This window comes from Rhipicephalus microplus, unplaced genomic scaffold (assembly GCF_043290135.1).
Source record: "Rhipicephalus microplus isolate Deutch F79 unplaced genomic scaffold, USDA_Rmic scaffold_24, whole genome shotgun sequence".
Classification (NCBI taxonomy): domain Eukaryota; kingdom Metazoa; phylum Arthropoda; class Arachnida; order Ixodida; family Ixodidae; genus Rhipicephalus; species Rhipicephalus microplus.
In genome coordinates, this window is record NW_027464597.1 from 9,932,020 (window position 1) to 9,951,632 (window position 19,613).

The 19,613-nt window shown below is 44.9% G+C and overlaps 1 protein-coding gene across 1 annotated transcript in view; it reads left to right on the forward strand.

The window, feature by feature from the left end:
• The window catches only part of LOC142786450 (uncharacterized), a 35,652-nt gene that overhangs the window by 12,097 nt on the left and 3,942 nt on the right, over positions 1–19,613 (forward strand). The window contains exons 4-11 of the mRNA XM_075884145.1: positions 2,023–2,183; positions 4,132–4,240; positions 5,448–5,493; positions 7,721–7,812; positions 12,970–13,185; positions 14,610–14,669; positions 16,470–16,877; positions 17,935–18,117. Coding sequence (XP_075740260.1) covers positions 2,023–2,183; positions 4,132–4,240; positions 5,448–5,493; positions 7,721–7,812; positions 12,970–13,185; positions 14,610–14,669; positions 16,470–16,877; positions 17,935–18,117 — 1,275 coding nt within the window. The remainder of the gene's footprint in view (positions 1–2,022; positions 2,184–4,131; positions 4,241–5,447; positions 5,494–7,720; positions 7,813–12,969; positions 13,186–14,609; positions 14,670–16,469; positions 16,878–17,934; positions 18,118–19,613) is intronic.

Below are 19,613 nucleotides of genomic sequence, written 5' to 3' on the forward strand. Positions count from 1 at the left end.
TATTTGTAATCTAAAGGGCGAAAATGCCCTGTAATTCGAACACGCAAACACTTGCGACAATTAATTTGAACTTACCGCACTCCGAAAATGCTCTCAGCACCACGCCCGATCCCGCCACGGCATTTCCAACACCTCAATGCTGCGCGTGAAGAAGGAAAAGGAGAAAAGGAAAGATAAGACTGCAGCGGAATGTTTGCTCTCTCTCAAATGTCGATCTGTGATGCGCTTGTGCCACGCTTCTTCCTTTTCCGTCCCTGCCACCTAACGACTCTCCTCCTTTCAACGTTGCGTGCCAAGAGACAGAGAGAGAGGGGGAAAAAAAGAAAATTTGTCGCAGAGTGTTGGCTCTCTCTCTCTAATGCCGATTTGCGATGCGCCGGTGCCACGCTTCCCTCTTTCCTGTCCCTGCCACGTAGAGACCCTTCTCCTTTCAATGCCGTGTGCAAAGAGAGCAAAAAATAAATAAAAGCTGTCGCGGAGTGTTGGTTCTCTCTCACATGCCGATCTGCTTCTCTCCACGTGGAGACGCTCCTCCTTTCTGGTCATGTGCTGGCCACGCTCTGGCTGCGGCGCAGAGGGTAGCAGCGGAGACGCAGTTCTTGTTGCGTCTTTGGAGTGTCGGCACTGGACATTGCTGCGCGTAACTTCTTTTGCCAGGAGAATGCTGAAACCGAAGTAGAAAGGCTTTACGAATTGCGTGCGAAATTGATTGACTCGTTGCTAGGCAAACATGTGTAGATGTGCATCACCGATTACTTAAATTAATGACGGATGTCCTGTGATTTGTGAATAAATTTAGGACTTCTGAAACTTGCCCCTCGTGTGTTAGCTCAATGCACATGCGCCACTCTATGGTGAACCCTCCGTTCATTTATCTTTCATTAATTCGAACTTTTTTTAATTCGAAGAGTACGAATTATCGAGATTCAACTGTATGTGGCAAGTTACAGACTTCCCGTGATATCACACTTGCGTTACACATCGCTGGAAAGTCGCCCCATAAATACCAAAAGCGAGAATGCTTTTTCTGGGTAGCAGTATTAAAAATATATTTAATGCATTCCCAAGCGCTAGAACACCCTCTTCAAGGTTTTCAGCACCTGAAATTTTCGTTTGGAGCAACAGCCCGGATATATAGAAAATTCGTGTCAGTGCTCCTTCAATATGCTCCTATATTTAACCCTGTCATGCCCACGAATAGTTATGCCTTCAGAAAAACTACGAGAAAACACCGACTGTTCTTACTCTTCTTGTACAGTTCACTTGAAGAAAAATAATAATGCAATTTTGTTTGAGGCATAATTTAGTATCAATTAGAAATTATTACTATTGTATAATGATGATTACTATTGTATATTATGCAAGCCACCGTGCCTTCTTCATAACATGTCAAATATGCAATAGCTGCTTATCCTGACACCTATGGTAACTTTTTAGTAGCTTTTTGAGGTATTATATTCAATGTACCAAATACGATACAGTGGGCATTACCGGGTTAAGCACACGGCCCTCTAGCACTTTGCCGCCATCGAAATGCAGCCCCGCCGCGGTGGTCTAGTGGCTAAGGTACTCGGCTGCTGACCCGCAGGGCGCGGGTTCGAATCCCGGCTGCGGCGGCTGCATTTCCGATGGAGGCGGAAATGTTGTAGGCCCGTGTGCTCAGATTTGGGTGCACGTTAAAGAACCCCAGGTGGTCTAAATTTCCGGAGCCCTCCACTACGGCGTCTCCCGTAATCAAATAGTGGTTTTGGGACGTTAAACCCCACATATCAGCTATCGAAATGCAGCCGCCGTGGCAGGGATTTGGTCATATGGCCTATGGGTCAGCAGTCAAGCGCCATTACCACTAGGCTACCAGAGCAGATATTTGGATTGTAGGGAAGAGTGGCCACTGTGTGTGGACAATTGAAGATTGTCTGTGGGTGCGTTGTACATTGGATTTCGGGACTAGACTGGACGCATTGAGATTAAATAAGGGTGATAATAGTGTGCCTGTGTCCATGAACGATGGTACATGTGCAGGTGCCCCAGTTGTGCCAGTTCCTACGGTTGTCCCAGGAGCCCCTGCAGCTTCCGGACGTGACGATAGCAGAGGTGGAGCGCTCGTTGCTGATGCCCAAGAAAAGCTCCCTGCTGTCTCTGCTCATGACCTGCCTGCTGGTTGCACCACAGCAAAGGCCCAAGTCAGTGAATGCATGCTTTCGCAAAGGTGGCACTATAAAAAATACAGGTAGCTTGCGCTAGTTGCTAGGCTAGACTAACAGTGGAGCTTGTGGCTGACCTAGCTTCTGTGGGCTTCTTCAAGCTCAGTTAAGTTGTTGCTAGGCTTGGTGAGGCGTTGCAAAGCTTTCCTATGTGGGATGTAGAACTATATTGCTTGGCAAAGTGACGTCGTGGGCACATGAGGTGAATGACTAGCCAGTATGTTATTAAGTAGCTCAGTCTTAAATATAGATATCACTACTCTAATTAACAAGTTAATTAAGTTAACCTGAATTGGCTGAGTCTTAACAAGATGAAGAGAGAGCGCATTGGCCGAGTGACATTCCAGAAGGTAAGGTCAATCATGGTGATGATAGTTCTTGTTCTTCTGCACAGCCTAGTACCATATTTATTCGATTCTACCGCACCCTCGATTGTAATGCGCACCCGATTTCCACCGCGAAAAAAACAAACAAAAACGTAAGACATCGATTGCAACGCGCACCCACTTTTCTCGCTCGCCCGCACGATCACACAACTCGAAAAAACGACTCCTTTCGGGAGCGTCTTCCATTTAAATATGAGGTACGGGCGAAGCTTGTGCTCATCTGACGTGAAACAGAGCATTTCCGTCACTGTAGTTTTACCGTGGACCGATGTCAGCACGCGAACTTGCTTCGCCCCCTTCTTCTCGACGGTTGTGGGGCCAGGCATGTCAAAGTAAAGAGGCGTCTGATCGGCATTCCCGATTTGCCCAAGCAGGTAGCCGTTGTTGCGCCGCAAGTTTAGGACGAACCTCTGAAAACTGTGAAGCTTTTCATCGTACTCCTCTGCAAAACTTTTTTTCGCATATGCATGTTCCCCTTCGGAGGGAAAAGCCTTTCCTCTTCATAAAGTTAGTTAGCCAGCACCTGCTCGCTTTAAACTGGCTCCGCATTAGACCTTTTTCTAAGACTAATTGCATAGCCCACACTTGGAGCAGTTCTGTCGTCACGGGCCGCTGTGCCGCTCGCTGCCCAAGCACATACTCGCTGAGCAGCTCATTAATTTGCGGAAACCGACCCTGCTGTGGTCCACTGAAGCCTTTGCGTGAAGCTTTGCTGTCGACAATCTTCTGCTTTTGTTTCCGCCGGTCCCGCACGCACGCTTCGGGAACTCCGAACGACCGCGATGTGGCCCGATTTCTGTCTGTTTCTGCACACGCGATGACTTTTCTTTTAAAAGCGGCATCATGGTGCACTCGAGTTTTTGGAGTTGGCCCTTCCACGCCGTCGATGCTAATGCACTACTAGATGACGAAATCCTCAGCACACGTACGAAGTGCCGCACATGGGAAACACATAGGCAGAAATGGCCGACGCGCCATGCTGACGCACGTAGGGGGCGGCCATTTTGGATTTGCCGATGGCAATAGATTGACCGTAATTTTTTTGTTCGTGCTCGATTCTAACGCGCATGCGATTTATGAACTCGCTTTACCGGAAAAAAGGTGCGCGTTAGATTCGAGTAATTACGGTATTGATCTTAAACAGCTGCATTGTTAAAAACTAAATGAGAGGAAAGCATGACAATAAAGGTGATGTATTTATTGTCATTCTACGCAACTTATGATCTATGCAATGTATATTTACAAGCTACTGTGTTTACAATCTACGCAGAAGTGCGGACATCATCTCTGTGATAGCAAATTTTGGCAATTCAATTGCTTGTAGATTCTCAAGGGATAAAATAATGTGTGGGTTCGACTGGTTACAAATATTTCACCCAGTCGGGTAAAAGTGTTGGTGTAGTACAGTCACCTACTTGCTGCTGCTTCATTCAGTCTCTCGAAAGATGTATGCTCATAACTGAGCTTTCTTTTCTCTGTATGGTTCTAACTAAGAGGTCATTTGGTGCTGATTCTGAAATGTTGCCCATGTTTGTTTGCAGGACCCTGTTACAGCACCCAATGCCGTATCGAGTGTGGAACGAACGGCTAAGGTGTCGTCTCCAAAACTGGTACCGCACTTACATGGGGAGTCAGCGTAATTTTCTCAAGGTGAATGTCGTCGACCAATGGCTTTTTTTTTAGCTTTTCATGTAAAAATACATGTGCTATTTAGTGGCATTAAACTGTTGCATCAGGAAAATGTTTGCTGGTATGAGCAGTTAATGCTTATCTTGCATTATCAGCGGGAGGAAACTTTGACTCGTGAGTTAACCAATCATAAAATGCTTGCAGGTTGCGTTTGCTGCACTTGACGAAAAGTGAATGAGCGGTGTCATAGAAGGGAGCTTTGACGTAAAAAACAACATTTATTGGCAGATTGTTCTGATCGGTCACTATTTTTGATCTTGAAAATTAAGGCAGCTTTCACTAGCGATGCCGATCCCGAGGGAGGTGCGGAGCTGTGCAACCTTCTTTGCTTCTTTTCAGTTTTTAGTTTCATTCCCTCTCTTTTTCTTGCTTTTACTGTTTTCCAGTTCTGTGTTATTTTTATTTTGTTCCTTCTTGTTTCTATCACCAACTGCACTCAAAGAACAAGAGTAAGAAAACTTTCTTTTGATAAGAGCGCATGCTCAAATGGCTATGCTATATGCAGTTTTTCCTGCGTTACGCCTAGCGCCCTGAGGTGCTCCGCCCTTAACCCTTTATTGCCGAGTGTCATGAATTTAGGACAGACCAAAAATCTGCGAGTAAGCGGTTCATGAAATGCGTGCCACCTTTATTGCTGGCTGTCAAGTACTCACCAGGTATCTTAGCCACTAGACCACTGCGGCGGGGCGTGTATGCACCCAAGAGCTTGCGCATGACATGTCACAAAGTTCTGAAATACCTTCGTTTCTTTTTTTTTTTTTGCAAGGTTTTCGTTTTTGTGGCATATGGAGACTTCATGACATACATGAAAGTATGCATTAAAGTTGCATTTTAGATAATTTAACTGCAGAATCATTTAAAGGTTACCGTTTAAAGTTGGTAAATGAAAACAATTTTTATTTTGTTCAACAGTTCCATAACCCAAGCATTATTGAGTTAAAAGAGATTGAAGACACTTGGCAGCGTGAGGACGGAGAGGGTAAACAGTTCTTACGTGTCTGGTGCATTGAAACTTTCGGTAAGCTGGGCCTTGTGTGAGCACAGCTGGTGGTGATAATGGTCGCCATTGCGTTCAATCATACGTTCAAGCTACGCAGGTTTGACCAATTGGAATGTCTGTGCTTCGAGCTGGTGAGCAGTGGCTGTTTACTTACAACTGTTTTTGCAGGTTTTCGAGGCCCACGGTCTTGAAGAGCAGTTTTTCTTCATCATGGGTGAGTCGTTGGCTTGTCTTGCTATTGACCGACACAATGCTTGATTTCTGATTCTGCTGCGTGTCGATTAAAATAGTTTTTTTTTGTAATTTCTGGAGTGGTAGCCCCTCCTGAATGCTGCTGGCTGTGGTAGAGCCAGCGCTTGCCTATACCCAAAGCCTGGCGAGCTTGCAAAACTAGCCAGCAAACAATTATAGTTCAAGTACTCTTGCACTGCTCATATAAACTGAACTGATTCGAAAGCAAAAGGATGTTATGTTGGCCTTAAACATCGTAGTAGCGACTGACTACCTGTATCACAATGTTCCAGACAGGCTGTCATGACATTCAAGTTTTATTCCAAAACCAGCGACGCTAGTATACATGTCACACAATATTTGTCCAGTAACACTCACCATGTTAGAGACAATCGAAGCAGAAAGAAAATTTTTGTTCAGTGTAGAATACGGTTCACTGTTAAAAGGAACACTCGAATAAACGCCATCGATATCACTGCCTCTATAGTAGCTACTGGTTAATGAAGCAGTCTTTGTGCATGTCACTAATCTGTCAAGAATCATAACATTGTACCACCAGTAGTCTTATGCAAATCAAAGCCACTATGCTTCTGTAAGATAGAGAAATGTATACAGTCGACGTCTGACTTCTCGGACGCCCGAAATTCCAGACATGCTTGATTTCCCGGACTCATGTGTGGCCCCGTCAAGTTCCTCATAGAGTCAATGTATTAAAGAGTTTAATATTCGGGAAGTTTATAGCTTTTGCCATCCGATTCTCCGGACTTCTTGTCGCTAACCGCAGACTCGAAATCAATATCAACGCCCCCATTTTGATTGTTTTCGTACCCTCGAGCCCACCGTGCCATGGCTGCTGTACCCTCGAAACCGCAAATGCTGCAATCCAGCGCACACCAATCCGTTGCTAGCCGTAGCTTAGTCAAACCTGTGGCCACAGCTATGCCACAGCCAGCTGGTGCTGTGCAGCCTGTGCTCCTGTCCGACAGCGGGAAAAGCTACGCTGTTGATCTATGGTCTACCGTAGGCATGCTTGCAGACTTCTGGAAGGCGGTTACGCAACAGACCTTACGAAACTGTTTTTGCCATGCGAGCTTCCTACCAAATGCCGAGACGACCGTCTCGCCCGGAGTGGAGAGCATGTGCAACGAACTTCCACCCGCGGACATTGCCTTCGACGATCTGCACACTGCCGGTGTTTCGATTACAGCCGGGATAACTTTTGAGGGCTTCGGCAATACTGACGAATACCTCGAGCCGTGTGCAGAATAGACCGATGACGAAATCATTCAAATTACTTTCGACGATTCTGACACCGAGATAGAAGAGGCCGCGCCTACACAGCCAGTGAGCTTGGAATTGACGCGAGCACTAACACTGTCATCTGGTTCACCATCGGTGTACAGCAACAGCATGACGTTAGCTGAAGTCAAGGCAGACATCATCGCGGGCGAGTGGAAGGCCGTACAAACAAAAATAAGCTACTTTTGTGTCCCCCCTCTCCCCCTCCCCACCTAAGTATTTACAAAAGCAGTAGCGCCGGCCACATAAGACTTTTTCTCTTTCTTTAGTTTTTTTTTTCTAAATATAAAAAGCTCTTTTCAGAGCTCCTAAACAATGCATTTGCTGAATCGCAATGAGAATCCTGTTCTCCTGCCATGATTCTCTCCGTCAGCCAAAAATACCTATTAAGAAAGCGTGTTTTCAGTTGCATTAGTTTTTCCGGACTGCCCGATTTTCCGGATGTTTTCGTGATCCTTTGAGGGTCCGGGAAATCAGACATCAGCTGTACATGCTGTGCATGTAGGTGTTGCTTTTAACAGTGGACGCGTCTGTACGCTCATATCTTGATTTAACCTGGATATAAAAAATATCTGTTATAATGAAGTAAATAAGGAATAGTCGTGCTATAACTTTAGTGTTATAACAAATTTTCGGGTATAATGAAGCTATTTTTTGTGTAAGATGCAACTTTGTTTTAATGAGGTTTGAGTGTACATGTGGACATTTATATGCCATTAGCCGATTCCCGTGGCAAGGTAGCAGCAACTGGCTTCGCCTTCAGCGCACCATCTGTATTCCAGGATATTATGTAACCTCTTGTGTCAGCCTCTCATGCTTTTGGAGTGCTGGCACTTTAATTTTTTTACATACTGGTGCTGACCTGTTCTGTTCTGTGCGAGGACTGAAAATGTGGCCTCGTCACTGCGCAGGCGAGACAGACCCCATGGAGAACAAGGACTTCCACGAGCTGGACCTGGTTCAGAGGGTGTGGCTGCTCAAGGCCCTGTGCGACCACAAGCTGGTCAGCTCCCACCGTTTCTCTGCTCCCATTGCCGTGTTGAGGGGCACGAGGTGGGGCCGATCGTTTGTTCATGGGGAATGACTCGGGGCCAAGCAAGTTCGCAGTAAAGAGACAATGATGCGCAAGACAGGGACCATAGTGTCGTGCCTTTGTACAGTGTCTTTCCCAAGACAGCCTAGAAATTTGAAAGTAGCTGTGAACTTGTGGGGGTGCATCACGGAATGATCTCTGCATGCATGGGGCATAAATGAAAAGAAGTAGACAAACAAAAGAAGCTTTTTTTCTTTGTTCTGTGGGTGATACATTTATCCCGTAATGATTTCCAACCAACTCTTCCAGTGTTTGTTACAATAGTCTATCGTTAAACATAACCTGAAGGGACCAGGAAAATGTGTTCAGTTTTACAGGAGTTCTGTTTACCGAGATGAACAGGGGTGGAGAATCCAAGTATAAAAGCAATGGTGTTGGAGGCAGTTGTTCCATTTAAGCAGCAGTTTCATTTCCCAGATTTGAGTTCACTGAGAGTCTACTGCAATTTTACGAAACATTAAAAGGGCTGCTTGCTCGAAATTTCTCACTAGTTACAAGAGGTAGAACTCAAGTTCGTATTTTGAATTTTGTAAAAGCAACCAAGCAGCCAGACATAGAATAATTACTTTGGTTCTCCAGTTTGTGGCACTTGCAGCAGTGTGAATCTACCTTACTGTTACAATTGATAGATATGTGTGGTTTAACGTCCCAAAACCACCGAATGTTTATGAGAGACGCCGTAGTGGAGGGCTCTGGAAATTTTGACCACCTGGGGTTCTTTAATGTGCACCCAAATCTGAGCACACGGGCCTACAACATTTCTGCCTCCATCAGAAGTGCAGCCGCCACAGCTGGGATTCGATCCCGCGACCTGCGGGTCAGCAGCCGAGTACCTTAGCCACTAGACCACCGCGGCGGGGCGCCCCTTACTGTTACAAGATAAGGAACTTGCAGAGTTTAGGCAAACTAATCCTTCGTAGCTAGACAGTGGAACTTCTTCGTAGCTAGACAGTGGAACTTTCAATACAGTGCACAGCCACAGCAGTGCATAGAACAAATACCGTATTTACTCGCATAATCGGCGCACTCGCATAATAGGCGCACCCCTAGTTTGGTCGCGGAAAATTCGAGTTTTTTTAATTCAGCGCATAATAGGCGCACCCCGAACTTGGCCGTGATCAGAAACGATTCTACCCCCCAGCGGTACAGTTGGAACACGGTCCCCGTACCCTGAAGAAAAAAAAGAAGGCAAATCGACGAGCAAATAAAAAAAAACTCGAAGTGCAACAACCTAACCAACGTGTTTGTCAAAATAAAACTTGAAAAAAAAAAAAGCGTCCATGAGTGAAAAAAAAAGGCTGTTCCATCAATTACTGATACCCCCCAAATCGCCGCGCTTTTTGGAGGTCACATGTACAACGCCGGGGGCTGATCGCCATCACCACCATCAGAGAAAAAGAAAGAAACAGCATTTTGCAAGCGGTGTGCGTATGTTGTGGTCGTGTATTGAACTTTGGTTCCACCATGGGGAAGTACGCGAGCTACACGACTGGGTTTAAACTGAAGGCAGTGCAGTACGCGCTGGAGCACGGCAACCGGGCTGCAAGCAGGCATTTCGGCGTTGGAGAAACCAGTATTCGGTACTGGAGGGACCAAGAAGAAAAACTTAAGGCGACGAAAAAGACACGACGGGCTTTCCGCGGTGCCAAGACCGGCAGGTATCCGAACGTCGAAGAGCAACTGGTCCGGCATATACGGGAGCTACGACAAGACGGCTGTGCTGTGTCGTTGGATATTGTGCAGACTGAGGCGCGCAGAATAGCCCGAGCGCAGGGCATCGAAGCAAAAGAGTTCAAAGCCAGCTCCGGATGGACAACTCGTTTCATGCAGCGCCATGGCCTCGCACTGCGAAGGCGGACCACCTTGTGCCAGCGCTTGCCCGCAGCATATGAGGACAAAGTGGTGGACTTCCACAGTTTTGTTATAAAGCTCCGACAGCAGAAAGACTTCATTTTGTCCCAGATCGGCAACGCTGATCAGACCTCCCTTTGCTTTGATATGCCGTGGAACACGACAGTGGAAGAGAAAGGTGCACGGAGCGTCATCGTCAGAACGTCTGGCGCTGATAAACAACGATGCACCGTAATGCTGGCGGTGACAGCGGATGGGCGTAAGCTACCGCCTTACGTTATTTTTAAACGTAAGACGCTCCCAAAGGCAAAATTTCCTCAAGGCATCTACGTCAGAGTCCAGGAAAAAGGCTGGATGAGCGCGGAACTCATGGTGGATTGGGTGAAAACAGTCTGGGGTCGGCGGCCGAGTGGTCTGTTGTTGCCGTCCATGCTTGTCCTGGACAGTTTTCGTGGGCACCTAGTAGACCGCGTACGAGATGAGCTAAAGGAGCTGCGCACAGATCTGGCAGTGATTCCGGGCGGCCTCACATCGATACGGCAGCCTTTGGACGTGTCCTTGAATAAACCTTTCAAGGACAATGTTCGAAGGCTGTACACCACCTGGATGGCTGGAGGACAACATCAGCTGACTACAGGTGGTAAGGTTAAGGGGCCGCCTGTGGAAATGCTGTGCGCTTGGATCGTGGAAGCGTGGCAGGCGATCTCCGACGAAGTCGTCAGGAAAAGCTTCAAGAAGACGGGTATCTCGAACGCACTGGATGCGAGTGAGGATGACATGTTGTGGGGTGCGGATGATTCGGACACCGAAAACGAATCCCCGCTCGCCGAGGATGAATGTGTGATCTCCGACTCGGACTCCGAATAGGCAAATGAGGAACAGCTACGACTTCTGTGTAAATAAATTTTACGTGTGTGCAGTTGACGGCTCTCGCTTGTTCATTAAAAGGTACGTAGGTATGTTTGTTTTATGCTGAATTAATTGGTAAACGATAAAGTCGCCTTTTACTTGACAAGTGTGCAGATTTAAAACTCGAGAACCGAGTTGAAAAAATTTTCGAAAATTTCACCCCGCATAATTGGCGCACCCCTAACTTCGAGCCGGATTTTCTGAAAAAAAAGTGCGCCTATTATGCGAGTAAATACGGTATCACTGCTTTGTAGTGTTGTCATATGGTTGTGAGGTTGATGAAAGGAAAAAGCAGCCTGTAAAGATGAAATGCTTTAGTGGGTGAACATGTGCCTAGTAACACTCAAGGTGCAGCAATAGCGGCAAGCACAAACGTTGGTTGTCTGTAATCTGTCGTTGAAATATGTCAGTTTTTATGCATCACGTGGCAAACCTTCCAGCGTTACCACATTTTTTTGCATGTAACCCAGGCTAAAAAACCGCACAAAAACCCCGCACAAAAAGTTTCCATTTCAATATGCTTATCAAATTAACAATGTTGAATTAGAGGTTGTTGACGAGTTCAAATATTTGGGTGTAACCATGACATCAAACCTCACCTGGAACAAACACATACAAAATATTACATCATCAGCACTGCGCAGACTTTGGCTTCTAAGACACCGACTCCAGCACTGTACAAGCAGAACGAAGACCGTTGCGTACACTAAGCTGGTCCGCCCCTTGCTCGAATATGCAGACGTTGTTTGGGACCCACACACAAAGACGGATTCAGCAATGCTCGAACGGGTACAAAAGAAAGCGCTGCGATTTATTCACAACGCATACAGCAGGCGTGTATCCGTGACAGAACTGCGCAGGCGTTCTGACCTACCAACACTAGAGTCCCGCCATAAATTACATCGACTTAAAATATTACACAGTATAGTCAATGGTTATTCAAAGCTAGACTTCAATACTTATCTTGAATTCAACATGTCACGCCCCACCCGGAACAAGCACAACAAAACAATCCTAATGCCTTTCACGAGAACAAACGCTTACCGTCTATCCTTTTTCCCGAGAACGATAGCAGAATGGAACACTTTGCCACGCGACGTTACTAACTTAACTAATCAAAATGCTTTTTCAACGGCTATTCAAAATTGTGTATGATTGGAAGTGCTGGTCTTGTTCCCCTGTCCTATTGAACTAACATATTTCACGTGTTATCTTGCTACCATGCCACAACGCACACTGCATGTTTTTTTTTTTGTTTTTTTTTTTTCACGCTTCCTGGTCAATGCGCGTAGTGTACTTTGTGTGTGCTTGCATTGGACTAGCATTGCCGGTTTTATTGTATATTCATGTAGCTATTTGAACGAGAATTACTGCTGCTTTGCGAATCGTGGGCTGTGTTACTGATTGCGTGCGCTTGTGTGTCGTGACAATCTGTAAGCTTACTGTATTATTGCTTCCCTGTGTACCGCGGACCGTGTTACTGGTCGCGTGTAAACTTTGTGTTTAAACTCTGCACTGTACCACTCCTGCCCTGGCTGCCAAAGGGTGGCTGGCAGTATTGAATAAATAAATAAATAAAATTACAAAAATATTGTGCTTTAAAAGTCGGGGTGTGGGTTTCATGCAGTAGTTATATGCACGTTTTTCTTCATTTTGTAGTGCTAATGTTAGGGGTGTGTGTTATACGCAGATGCAGGTTATATGTGAGAAAATGCCATGTTTCTGGTGCTTGCGGTAGCTCTAAAATAAGCTCTGTTGCTCGTGTAGTGCGCACCTGCTTATTTCAACATTCTAAAAAAGATCGGGATTGTTCGGAGACATTCTGGCACAACCTGCATGTGGCAGTGGGCCAGTCACGTAAAAATAGAAGCAGCGCACATGGCAATATTTACGTTTCGTAGTGGTACACTCAAACTTCATTATAATGTACTGGGATATTACCGAAATGGAGTTTGTTAGGTCCAAAAATTTGTTATGAAGGTATACACTCATACCTCGATATAACGAACCTGAATATAACGAAATATCTGTTGTAGCGAAGTAAATGAAGAACAGTCATGCAATAGCTGTAGTGTTATGAATATAACTTTAAACAAATTTTCTAATATAATGAACATATTTTCATTTAAGATGCAATGTTATTATAATGAGGTCTCAGTGTATTTGTAACATTATATCTATTGAAAAACGATTAATTTGCTTCTTTATATCCAGGTTCATTATATACAGGTTTAAGTGTACATGAAAACTGTTGCACGACTGTGTGGCTCGCACGTTGTAGACAAGTGGATCCATGTGGCAATGCAGGGCCAGCACCGGCGCGTTCAAGAGTACATGGCGGAGCAGGAAGCTGACCGGCTGCGCGAGGCGTTCCTGGGCGAGGACCGTGTCGGACGGCGCTACATCTACTTCCCGTGCATGGCAGAGCCCAGAGTGTATCGCGTCCTACTACCCCAGCCGCCTGCGACGCCGGAGAGGGAGCCCAGCCCGCCACCTCAGCCAACGCCTAAAGTGTCGCATAAGGTGTGTACATGGGCGTTTGTTGTTTGTGAACCTGCCTTTAGTGATGTTTCATTGCCTTACCTGTACGATGGAACCTGTTTCGTACATTTTACTTAAAAGATGCAACGGTTTGGGTGAGTTTATATGTGAACATGCTTGATTGCACATGCAGCATAGCACAGACGAGGCATAGTGCTCGTGTCATCTAATTCTTTGTCCCTCGTCTGTGCTGCGCTGCGCGTTCAGGCAAATGTGCTAGCAAATACAGAAAACATTTGTACAGCTTTTACACAGAAAGCATGCCACACGCTTCCCATGGTGACTTCAGATCGTTTGACAAGCATACGATCTAAAGTCACCAAGAAGTGTCGTAGCTTGAATCTAAGGGCCGTGAACTTAAGTTGCAGCTGCAAACTGCGAAGATGTGCTTATGCAAACGATTACAAAATTTCAAAGGAACCATAGCGAAGGGGGAAGGGTGCACGCACGTGGTACAGTGGAAGATCAAGACGGGAGAGTGCATGTCAGACCATCTTGGCAATGCATCATCTTGATGATCGAAAAAACGAAGCACTGCTTCTCTCGTCAACCACCAGCATGTGATGTGAGGCAGAGGTTGTAGGGGCTGGTTGCATGGGTGGGCACCACTTTCAATCTTGTGTGTTACACAATTGCAAAGGTGAGGTGAACCAAGAGAGAGGATAGTGATGTGTGCGCTGTCTTGATCCGTGCCTAGTGTACTTCTAATTTCATATTATTTGCACCTAGTGTACTAAGTTCTCACGTTATCTTGTTCAGGATGCATGGATATGAGAGGCAACATGATGCGACAGTTTTCTAAAAGGCAGTCCGCTTGTGCGAGATGTGTTTAAGTGTATATATGGTCATGGGTGGGTTTTGGAGTTCAAATCTGCTGTAGTGTTTCTCCGATTCTAATGCGTACAATTTTTTCTGGAACCAGCCATGCAATTCGAAACAGCGAGGTTTCGTTGGGCACTGTAGTCGTACAATAATGCCGCTCCACCGATTTAAGAATAACGAAGCTCAGATCTGCGCCACCTTTCATGTCACGGTGGTGTACTTTGCCACATAACTGCATCAGACTTGCGATAGGTCAAATTACGTGGTGTCTACTTAAATGTGACGGTGCTGCTTCAAAGTAAAGATGTTTTACAGAAGACTAATCTGTTTTTCTTATCTGGAGTCATTTGGGCATTGGTATGAAAGTAAGATTATCTTTAATCATTACAGGAAACACAAACTCTAAATGACCTGTGCCCTGATGTTTCTCTTCTGTACCGTTTTATGTAGCAATGACCTCAGCATGTGTGTCCGCGTATTACCATATACGAGCTTCCTGTTGAGCTTTTTGCTGCGAAGTGACTACTCATAGGCTCACACTGCATGTGCGTATTGTTTAATCTGTGCCGTGTGGCTCGTTTCAGTTGAAGAAGAAAGGCCGTCCACAAAGGGGTAGTTCCAGGAGGTCCTCTAGGCACAAAAAGGTGAGCACCTTGGCTTTCGACATGAGCAGTGTACGTGTCGTTAGAAGGCTTGTGTGGATATTGGAATGCTTTGAATATTCAACGAATAATACAGTTTTCAAATTCGCTACGAATAGAATTTAAATTATTTTATATTTCTAATTATTTGACAGAAACAAATAGGTGCATATTATTCCACTTGTAACACTTTTAAAGGTGGTTTCACTGCAGTGAAGGGTGCTAAGCCATGAAAGCAGCCATCTAAGTGTATATTAGTTTGCATGTAACTTTCTGTAAAAGTGGTTGCACTGCCGTGAAGTAGTGCTGAACCGTAAAAACATATATTTGGGAGAAATATGCACTGTCGCAAAGCCACACTTCATGGTTAAATGAAGATATTACCCTCTCATCGATTCACTTTTTTCAGTTAAAAGCTCGTTATATTGACCTTGCTCTAAGTATAACAAATTTTAGAACGTAACATATTTCAGAGTATCACTTGCATTCTACCAAAAGTGAAATCCAGCTACTGTTGAAAGTTGTTTCCGTTTCCTTTGATGCAAAAAAATGGCATTTGCACGGGCCTTGATTCAGTTTTGAAAAAATAGTGTGCAGGTTAGTTTGGTCGAGAAAAGCATGTCCTTTTTTTGTAAAGTGATATATACACTATTCAAGTTCGCATCGAAACTCTTTGGCCAAAATCACTATTATCTTTAAAGTTGCTTTGAACCTAAAATTCACTATTTGCACAAGCCTAATAAGCACAAGAATGGTGACGTATCAGTTTATTTTGGGCATTTTTTTTTACTACAGAGTCGTTGCATAGATTCACAACAGTCCCAACGGTGGAGATTGCATTTTTGATGGAGGCAAAAAGGCTCAAGGCTTGTGTGCTTAGAATTAGGTGCACGTTAAAGGACCCCTGATGGTGGAAATTTCAGGATCCCTCCACTACGACGTTTCTCATAACATCATATGGCGGTTTCACAATGCTAAACCCTAGCAGTTGTTAGTGAAATGAGGCGCCTCTATATCTTGGCTGAGGGAACTGTGCTGAGTTGGGCAGAAAGCTGTCAACCGATTGCCATGCGAAGCACGCGTGTGCACTTGCGCGTAGCGCAAAGCTAGTGTGATTTTTAAATGCGTTATCGCTCTATGGGGATGATGTGTCGTCAAACACAGAATGTCATTAGAGCCAATGTTTCACTGGAGGGTTTCATCTTTTTCAAGGTAGTAGCAAACTGCTTTCTGTAACAGCTATGACTGAGTGTGCGTGCGTGTGCTGCCGAATGTGCTGTGTTTATCTCTCTTCTGTTTCTGCTCTCTATCTCATCTCCCCCATCCCCCTCCCATGCGTAGGGTAGCAAACCGGCTGCCTACAGGCTGGTTAACCTCCCTGTCTTTCTTTTCCTCCTATTTTCTTTCCTTCCTTTGCGAATGATTAGCTCCCTCTACCATCTTTGCACCACTCATCAATAGAAAAAGGGAACTGAGCTTATGTGCCCGGAAGGGTATGTGTAGTCTCTGTCCTCAAAAAAAAAAAAAAAATGAAAAAAAGGTCACAACACTAAACGAAAAGGAGCGAGGGAAAATGTCACTTTTCGGGTATGCAGAGAAGTGGGAGGAGGTAAAAGAACCACTGTTGGTTATCTTAAAGAACTGGAGATAAAAAGCGGGAGCGGCGAAAGTTTTTGGGTAGTGCAGGTGTTACAGCTGATCTTTTACGCCTGGTAATGCATTCATGTCGCCATTTCGAGGGCCACCTTCAGATTCATGACTGGGATTGGGCCCACTCACCAGTTGTTGCGTTCCTCGTTGCAGGCAAAAGCAGCGGCCGTCAAAGAGGAGTGTGAAGAGGAAGAGAAGAAGGCGGTTGCCGATACGGACGTGGATACGAAACCCGCAGAGCCAGAGCTCGTTGAGGGGAAGCGAGAACCCACGGAAGCGACGGCGGCGTCTGAGGAGGGAAAACTAGCATCCACGGAGGAAACAGTGGAGGCGGACCCAGCGGCCACGAATGGGGAACAGACACCCAAGGAGGAATCAACACCAAAAGTCGAGGCGGAGGAAGAAAAGGAAGAGAAAGTGCCGCCTGATTTCGAGACTGTGGTGACCAGTGTGGCTGACTTGCGGATTTTAATCGCTTCCCTGGCGGAGAGCAATTGCAGCAGCAACAGCAATAATAGTAAGGAGGGCGCCACTGAGGAGAATAGGCCAACTACTAGAAAGGTAAGTTTAGCACGCATGAGACACGAGAGAGGTCTCAAGTAGGGGCTGCAGAAAAATAGCATTGAAGCTAGGCATGTGCAAATGTTTGAGCACTTAGAATATTCGACTGACTATTATAGCATTCAAATGTGCCTCGACGTGAATTTGAATTATTTGAGAATTCAAGCTATTTGAAATAATAAATAATTGTTAAACCACCTTTACATGTGGTTTCACTGCAGTGGAGGGGTGCAGTACTACGAAAAAACCTGAGTTCAAACCGAGGGTGCCACATCTATTCATTTCAAATACTTCGAAATTTCCAACAATTCAAATTCGAATCTAAGCAAATTCATATAGTGTAATATGTGCTTGAGTATTCGAAGTGGTTGAATATCCATATAAGCATACTGCTTCAGGATTTTGCAATCACTTGATAGAGAATTGCATTAGTTTTCAGAAAATGTATCACAGTTTGGCACTGAAGGTTTCAAAAAGAATGTGTGGCCTTTTTTTTTTAAAACGTTGATAGGACATAGGTACATATCTCTACATTATATTCGTGTTTTTCTCAAAACAAGTCATGGTATTTGTGTACCTTTTTCTCATAAACTAAAGGGAACAAAATTTTTTGCATGTGTTAATTAGTGGCATTTGTATAGCGGGTACTAATATTTGAAACCTAGGTGCATTTGTATTTATTTACTTTATGAAAAAAAATCTGTAAGTGGCAGTTAAAAAAAATTATCTTTTGTTGTACGCTAAGAATTCTTGGTTCCTCTTCTGTCAGTGTTAGTAGCTACCCTTTTTTTCAAAACTGCAATGATCCATAGATAGCAGATATTATATAAAAAAAGGACATATGTGGAAGAATTGAAATAAAAACAAATAATATATGCTAAGCACAATTAGAATCCAATTTTGAGCTTTAATAGAACCTGCATCTACATTCGAAATACTTTGCAAATTTTATAGAATAGCCATAGCCTTTACAACCACTGCTGCACAGGCAAACTTAAAACTCTCTTTTAATGTTTCACTCCACCTTGAATTTGTATGCAAATGCACTACCCTGCAGGGAAGTGCTGAGGCAGCAAAAGTCGAGGAGGGTGTGGAGCGTCTACTGCTGGACCAGCTACGAATCTTGCTGTCGGAGTGGGAGACGGAGGAGGCGGCCTTTCAACAGACGGACGCGGCCCTGCGCACCCGACTTCACCACGAGTGGCACCAGCCGGACACCCAGGACATCCATGGCAGCGAGGTCAGTGATTGGGGCCCTTCGAGCTCCTTGTTGCTGTCCTTGGAGCACGGTAGTACGGTCGAACCACTTTATAAGAGAAACTGATGTAAGAGACAAATGGGCATAAGAGACACCAGGATGTCTACAGTGAAATGTGTAAATTCATTAGAAAACTCATACGTGCTACCCTGCTTACAAAAGGCACCTCACATAAAAGACATGAATGGCTGCCCAGTGCATCTCTCTTATGGAGGGGTTCAACTGTATACAGTTCATTATCATCAGCCTGACTGCGCCCACTGCAGGGCAAAGGTTTCTCCCATGTTCTGCCAAACAACCCATTCTTGTGCTTTCTGTTGCCGTGTTATACCTGTGAACCTCTGCTGACGTTATTTTCTGTCTCCCTCTAACCTGTTTGCCTTCTCTTTGAATTCAGTCAATTACTCTTAATGACATGGGGTCATGCTGCTTATGCACTACGTGCCTGGCCCATGTTCATTTATTCTTCTTGGTTTTAATTATGATATCCGTGACCCCCGTTTGTTTCCTTACCCACTGTGCTTTTTTCCTGTCTCTTAAGATTACACCTATTATTTTCCTTTACATCACTTACTGCATCGTCCTCAATTTGAGTTCAACCCTCCTTGTAAGCCTCCGGGTTTTTGCTCCATAATAAATACCGGTACGACGCAGCTGTTGCATACTCTCCTTTTGAGAGGTAGTGGTAGACTAACACTCTTCATTTGAAAATGTTTGACGAATGTGCTCGACCATATCCTTGTTATTCTAGTTATTTCATTCTCATAACTCTGCTCCGCGGTTACTACCTGTCCTAAGTAGACATATTCCTTTACAATTTCCAGCGTCTGACCGCCTATCACAATCTCTGTTCTCTTCCCAGACTTTTGCACATTGCCTTATTTTATGCGTATTAATTTTCAAGCCTACTCTTCTGCTTTTCATGTCCAGTATAAAAATCATGAGCTGTAATTTGCCCACTGAGTTATTCACCGAGGCAATGTCATCAGCGAATCACAGGTTACCGAGATACTCTTTATTAACTCTTATCTCCCAAGTCTTCCCAATCTAGGGTCCTGAAAACCTTCTGTAAACACGTGGCGAGTTGCATTGGAGAGACCATGTTTCTGTATGTGTGCATCTTTCACAGTATCACCGTTGGGGCGTCTGTTCCCTGACACACGTGGTTTGTAGTAACCATGCTAACGATGCCGTCAAAAAAAGCGGTAGCATAGCATTGTGTTAAGGCCACCATGAGGTGACATTCTGGTATGTCTTTCTGAGACGCGCTCTGTGATCAGAAGCGGTCTTTGATATCAGCAGGTGAATAAAATGTGAAAGAGAACGTTTATCATAGTCTTCTGCCCGAGTTTTGAACTTGGAGAACTCATAACTTCACTTTTCGTGCACCAATTTCCATAATTATTGTTGCATTCGTGTAACTAACCATCACTACACGTATTCCTGTGTTAAATAAGGCTGTCCGAAAAGTGTCGCAG